General features: G+C 42.9%; 1 protein-coding gene across 1 annotated transcript in view; it reads left to right on the forward strand.

Annotated features, from left to right (window-relative positions):
- The window catches only part of stc1 (stanniocalcin 1), a 6,355-nt gene extending 2,355 nt beyond the window's left edge, over positions 1-4,000 (forward strand). The window contains exons 2-4 of the mRNA XM_034870915.1: positions 109-251; positions 1,733-1,944; positions 2,860-4,000. Coding sequence (XP_034726806.1) covers positions 109-251; positions 1,733-1,944; positions 2,860-3,160 — 656 coding nt within the window. The 3' untranslated portion in view covers positions 3,161-4,000. The remainder of the gene's footprint in view (positions 1-108; positions 252-1,732; positions 1,945-2,859) is intronic.
- The last annotated feature ends 3,012 nt before the right edge of the window (positions 4,001-7,012 follow it).

Raw genomic sequence — 7,012 nt, forward strand, 5'->3', positions numbered from 1 at the left:
TTTTTTTAAAGCTGAAACCCTGGCAACCCTTGTGCACTGAGCTCAGTGAGTGTGCAGTGATTCCCACTGTTGGCCCCCCTGCTGACGGTCCCTTCTCTGTGCCCACAGCAGATGTGGCACGCTGTCTCAACAGTGCCCTCCAAGTTGGCTGCGGAGCCTTCGCCTGCCTGGAAAACTCCACTTGTGACACAGATGGCATGCATGAAATCTGCAAATCCTTCCTTTACAGTGCTGCTAAATTTGACACTCAGGTATATATATATATATATATATATGCGCATTATTTCATTTCACAAATGCTACATACAGTACATGTAGGGCTGGGTTCATCCCCTGTTTTTCGGACCCGATTCACAGCGTCCGGGTTCAATTCCATTCCAAGTCCATCTGTGATGTTTCTTGTGCAAAACAAATTTTGCTTGAATACGAAAGACATTCTACAGTTGTACAAGATTCCCTCAAATCTGCTGCATTGTTAAAAGTACCAATGTTTATATTTAAGGTCCCATGACATGTGCTCTTTTGATGCTTTTACATAGATTTTATATATTGGTCCCTTAATATTGTATCTGAAGTCTCTTTTATATAGACCTTAGTGGTCCCTTAATACTGGATCTGAAGTCTCTTTATATAGACCTTAGTGGTCCCTTAATACTGTATCTGAAGTCTTTTATATAGACCTTAGTGGTCCCCTAAGACTGTATCTGAAGTCTCTTTCCCAAAATTCAACCATGGTGCAGAATTACAGCCAATAGAGCCAGTCCCACAATGAGCTGTCCTTAGTATGTGTGGACAAAGCAAATAAAGGGGAGGTCACCTTGCCCCTTATGAGGTAATAAGGGGCAAGATTCCAGATAGGCCCATCTGAGCTTTCATTTTCTCAAAAGGCAGAGCCGGATACCCCCGACTCGGTTTACATCTATCACCATTTTCTGGTGCCCATGGTGGACCATAGGCAGGCTGGGAGAACTCATATTGTCAAAAGACCTCATTAAAGTAAAATTTTCATGCCATGTGACCTTTAACAATTGACCCCAAATTTTTTTTATTAATGCGTGTTTTATTTAACATGAACACAAAATAAAGGGCAGCTCTACAGACTAAGTCAGGGATTTTTGAGTAACATTTCATTCAGATATCTTGAGGTGAGAGTTCAAGGGACCTCTTTCAAAATGGCCATGGCAGTTCATCTTTTGCCAAAATGTAGCCCACCTTTAGAGCGTTTAACGCCTTTCAGACAAAGTAGAATGACAGAGTCGGTACCAACGGATCGTCTACTTTTATATGTTACAGAAGAAAGTCTATAAGGGATCATTCAAATGAAAGCCGGGGGATGCTTCATTATAAAAAAAAAAGCAAAGTCAAAATTATTTTGGTCAATATTGAAATCATTTAATTTAACACCATTACTTATTGACTTCTGGAAAGATTTATAAACACTTGTAGGAGTTAAACGCATCAATAAAAACATTTTTTTTCATTTAATACTTTACACGTTTGATCAAAAAGAATTTTACTTGCAAAAAGTAACATTCAAAATAAATGTTTTTCTCAATTATTCTTTTTTGTGATCATTAGGGGCCAAATTCGATTAATTGCACAACCCTAACCCAGCCCTACATACATGCATGCCATTCTCTCTCCATTTCTACAGTGAATGTGACCTTGTGTAGGATTGCATGCGTGTAACGGTCAAGGCGAGAATGTGTGAAGTACTGCTGTGTTTTAACAGGGTAAAGCATTTGTGAAGGAGAGCCTTAAATGCATCGCCAATGGCATCACCACGAAGGCATTCCCCACCATTCGCCGCTGTTCCACCTTCCAAAGAATGATATCTGAAGTGCAAGAGGAGTGTTACAGCAAGCTAAATATCTGCACTGTTGCCCGATCGAATCCAGATGCTATTGGCGAAGTGGCACAGCTACCAAGTCACTTCCCCAATAGGTGAGCTCTTCTTCTACTCTATCAACGCATTCTCATGAACGGGTTCGTAGACATCCTAAAAAATGAGGAGACCGCCTGTCACGTGACACCGGCTACAGAGCTCAGTGAGCTGTTGGGCGCATCAGTAGCCGTTGCTAGTTAAGTTTAGCCAACAAAAAGTGACTTTGAGCTGGGTACAGAGCATCAAGAGATGTTGGTGGTTTCAGTGGTTGTTAGAGTTAAGTTTAGCCAACAAAAAGTGACTTTAAGCCAGGTACAGAGCACCAAGAGATGTTGTTGGTTTCAGTCGTCGTTAGAGTTAAGTTTAGCCAACAAAAAGTGACTTTAAGCCAGGTACAGAGCACCAAGAGATGTTGTTGGTTTCAGTGTTTGTTAGAGTTAAGTTTAGCCATCAAAAAGTGACTTTTGAGCTGGGTACAGAGCATCAAGAGGTGTTGGTTGTTTCAGCGGTCATTAGAGTTAAGTTTAGCCAACAAAAAGTGACTTTGAGCCAGGTACAGAGCACCAAGAGATGTTGGTGGTTTCAGTTAAAGCTATAGTGCGTAGTTTCTGTCTCCCGAGGAATTGTAAGTAATGACATCGGCACTTCCACGTGATCCAAGCCTTCCGTGATCTTGGACTTTGAGATACACTGATCCACATTTTTCATAATTTTATTAAACAAACAATTGGTTAATCCAGAAAAAAATCAACAGATCAATCAACAATGAAAATAGTTGCAGCCCTCAATATTGCTGAAAACGCTGTGCATATTTGTCTTTTTTGGGCTAAACATCACTGCACCTCCATGTAATGTATGGACAGAAAATCTAATGAGAAGCCTATTTATGGCTGATTATGATCTGTGTTGGTACTTCACTTTATCTTTCCACTTCCCGACCTCACATTCTTGGATGTTTTGTCTCGTTGTCCTAGGTTTTATGGTAAGCTGCTCCAGAGCCTGATGGACTGCGATGAGGACACAGTGGACCGCGTCAGGACCAGCATGGTGTCGCGCCTCGGCCCAGAGATGACCATGCTTATTCAGCTGCTGCAGAACAAGCCCTGCCCGTCCACTGCTGTGGCTGCAGCTGCCGCCATCCCGACTGGAGTGGAGGGCCGTGGGAGCTGGCGCTGGTCCATGGGTCCCCATATGTACAAGATCCAGCCTAATCTGCGAAACAGAGACTCTGCCAGCCATTTTGGCAAAAAGCGCTCTGCCAGTGACAGCTCCTAACTTCCACTCAGATTCAGAAACTCCACAAAAAAAACAAAAAAAAAACATTGTGAAAAGCCTCTCTGTTCCCTGGGGGTGGTAAAACTCCACCAGACTGGAAGTCAAAGGAACATGCACCTCTAGGGAATGCGGTGAGAGTCAATATTAGAGTTTGATTGTTGTTATGTTGTATATCCTACAGTTTAGGCTTGAGAGAACCCCCCCTTCCATCGAGTCCGCTCACAGTTCAGTGTCGAACACGTGGCTGTTGCATCTGTGCGACGAGGCGTTCCTGTTCACACTTCTTCACTTCCTCCAACAGAGGTGAAACCGTGAGAAGTTGTTTAAAGCCAAGCATAAAACGGAAAAAACAACAAAAAAAGCCAGGGTGGTCAACGCCTCAAGAGCACAAATCCGTACTTTTAAAAAGACCAAAACACAATCTCATAACCCCAACATCTGTTCATGAATAGAAACCAGTAGTTGGATTATTACTAGTTCACCAATAGGAATGGGAAATTATTGGTAGATGTAGTTAACATTTTCAGCAATGAGACTTGTCAAATTGTGAGCATGAGATGTGGAAATGAGTTTCATATTTATTTCCTGACTAACATGACAGTTAAATGTACTGTACACCAAGTTATCTGAGACAGCCATAGCTCGCCCTCTAAAAGAGAGAGTGCTCATTACGGTGCGAGGTCTAAGGGGTTTTGTGATAACCTTTGAGAGGTTACCTTAAACTGACCAAAAAAACCTTCAAACTGCCCTGAATGATATTCATGAAATACCCAAATAGTGTAGAATACCTATAGTTATAGGGGTGTCACAATTTTCATTTTAAAAATCAGAAAATGTATTGAAGAGTTTTAGATTTCCACTGTTGAAATCCAAAGCAGGATCAGCGATTTCAACAGTAATGTTTTCTCTCTCCAATTCTCCAAATCTTGCGCAAGTGCAAATAATAAGCAAACAGACCCAGTTTAGCTTACAGGCTGGTAGCCTGCAGCTAAAAACACAGGGTAACGTTAGCTTACCGGTAGCCTGCAGCTAAAAACTCAAGGTAACGTTAGCTTATCGGTAGCCTGCAGCTAAAAACACAAGGTAACGTTAGCTTACCGGTAGCCTGCAGCTAAAAACACAAGGTAACGTTAGCTTACCGGTAGCCTGCAGCTAAAAACACAAGGTAACGTTAACTTACCGGTAGCCTGCAGCTAAAAACACAAGATAACGTTAGCTTACCGGTAGCCTGCAGCTAAAAACACAAGGTAACGTTAGCTTACCGGTAGCCTGCAGCTAAAAACACAAGGTAACGTTAGCTTACCGGTAGCCTGCAGCTAAAAACACAAGGTAACGTTAGCTTACCGGTAGCCTGCAGCTAAAAACACAGTGTAACGTTAGCTTACCGGTAGCCTGCAGCTAAAAACACAAAGTAACGTTAACTTACCGGTAGCCTGCAGCTAAAAACACAAGATAACGTTAGCTTACCGGTAGCCTGCAGCTAAAAACACAAGGTAACGTTAGCTTACCGGTAGCCTGCAGCTAAAAACACAGGGTAACGTTAGCTTACCGGGAGCCTACAGCTGCTCCTTTCTAGACATCATGGCCACTTCTGGAGATAACAGAGACCAGAACCTGCTGTCCTGAAGTCCCCATGTGGAAACATTTGGTCTTCCCGGTTAGTGAGTTACAGAAAAATTAAAGGTAAAGCATGTGGCTCTAACGGGACTTCGTACGCAATCTCACTCCCAGCACGTTCAAAACTGACGCTTGGTCAGGGGGCCTTTGTCGTTTGTTACTGATGCAAAAAGTCATCGAGACGCGGGGGGGGGGGGGGAAGATTGTTGGTCGGATTACAAAATGCCGGTTAAATACAAGTACCCCGGTCTCCGGGCTGAAAGTCCTGTTGTCTGACACATCCACCCCCCCAACCCTCCTTCCTACGTGGATAATATTAATACCTTAATACCACTCTCTACCATTTTTGCTTTTTGTCATCATCTCCCAGCACCACTAAAACAGCACCACACAACTAAAAGGTGCTTTCAATTGCACTTGCACTTGTACTTGCACACCGTTGTTGTAAAGTACCCCTCTGCCATTTCACGTGTAGACCTCTTTAAACCAACGAAACTCGGTCCAGAGTGGTTAAAAAAGTTGACCAACAGACAAGAGACTCAGTTATTTTTCCGATGAGGCATCATGGCTAAAATACATACATACATACATACAGGGCAAAAGGCAAAGCAACCCTACGCCCATTGAACGCCACACATGGTGAAGAGAACCAAACGCGGACTTAAAGGGAAACCGTTCTCAGACCACCTCCAGAAGTAGTCAGTGGTGGCCTAGGGAGTTAAGAAGGGAGCTCGGGACTGGGAGGTTCAATCCCAAGACCAGCAGGATAAAAAAAAAAAAGAAAGAAATCCACCACTGAGGTGCCCTTGAGCAAGGCCAGTGGAGCTGCTCAGCAGTCACACTATGGTTGTACTGGGCAGCTTTCAGGTATGAATGTGTAAGTGTATGAATGTGACATGTTGTCATTTCAAATGAGAATTTGTTCTCATGCGACTTAACTGGATAACTTAATTTTTAATTTAAAAAAAAAAAGAGGTCTGAGTACAGTTTGTTCCAGACGGGTCTGAGTCCCTGTGGAGGGGTCACATATGGACAGCACATATCATTTTGTGCTAAATTCAACCATTTCAAGTTTCAAAATCAATGAAAAACAAACTGTACTCAGCCCTGAGGTTCCAAAAGGGGTCCAAGTCCCGTCGGAGGGTCAACCTATACGCAAACAAAATGCCAACTAATGTCTAGAGTTCCTTAAAAGCTAAAAAAAAAAAAGGCATTGCCTTCAATGTTTCAATTAAAACAATCAAATTAAATCATGACCTTAAAAACAGAAAGTGGAATCAAATCACAGATTTGGAGAATCGTGACACCCCTTGCTAGCACGTTTGTTTTCTGACGGCCGATGTAGCCATGGTGGTGTGTTTATAAAACCATCGTCCTGCACATGAGGATTGTCGCGGTCAAGTCTAAACCATCAGAAAAAAAACATCCATTTTGCATATCTTGTATATCCAGACACTTGTAATGCATACGACTGTTGAAGCTCTACGGTTTATGTGGGACCATGTTTAGTGGAATCTGTATCCGTGTTCTTATTAACCGAGCGTAAAGCAGTAGTGTCATACGTCTTTTCCACCAAGGCTAACTAGGTGCTGGTTCTGGGCTGGTGCTGGTGCCAGTTTGGTGCTGGTTCTAGTCGCCAGTTCTCTAAGAACCAGCTGGATCTTCTCCAGCCTGAGACCCAGCAGATTGTTGGTTTCCTCCTCAGACCACGGTGGTTCTGGTTTCCCATCCATGTCCAAAGCTAACATTAACAGCTCTCTATGGTTAACAGCTGACCGGTGCTTTCAAAATGGCCGCCAGAAGTTTTTGTTTTCAAACGTCATGATAACCCCGTAACCGGTTCTGATCGCTAGACCAGCGCTACGTTGGTGCTGAGTTTGAACCCGGGTTCTTGGCCCAGAGCCAGGTTTATTTGTGTGGAAAAGCAAAGAACCGGTTCGATATTTGGTCCTGACTCCGAACCAGCACCAGAACTGCCTCGGTGGAAAAGACATATGTGCAGCAGCTGATTAGCACGTTCACCGATGAGACTGAGCGGCAGCCATCTTGTTGGACTGACGATCGTCTTTCTCTGCGGTGAATAACGTGATACGCACACTGGCTTCCAGTGTCGAGATTGAGAGTGACTATTTAAAAAAAAAAAAATATGCCTTGTTGTAATGATATTTATTTTCCTACAATATTATTTAATGTTTTTTTTTATTTTAAAATTGCATTAGCCTAGTGTAGTTTTAA

Source organism: Etheostoma cragini, chromosome 5, assembly GCF_013103735.1.
Source record: "Etheostoma cragini isolate CJK2018 chromosome 5, CSU_Ecrag_1.0, whole genome shotgun sequence".
NCBI lineage: Eukaryota > Metazoa > Chordata > Actinopteri > Perciformes > Percidae > Etheostoma > Etheostoma cragini.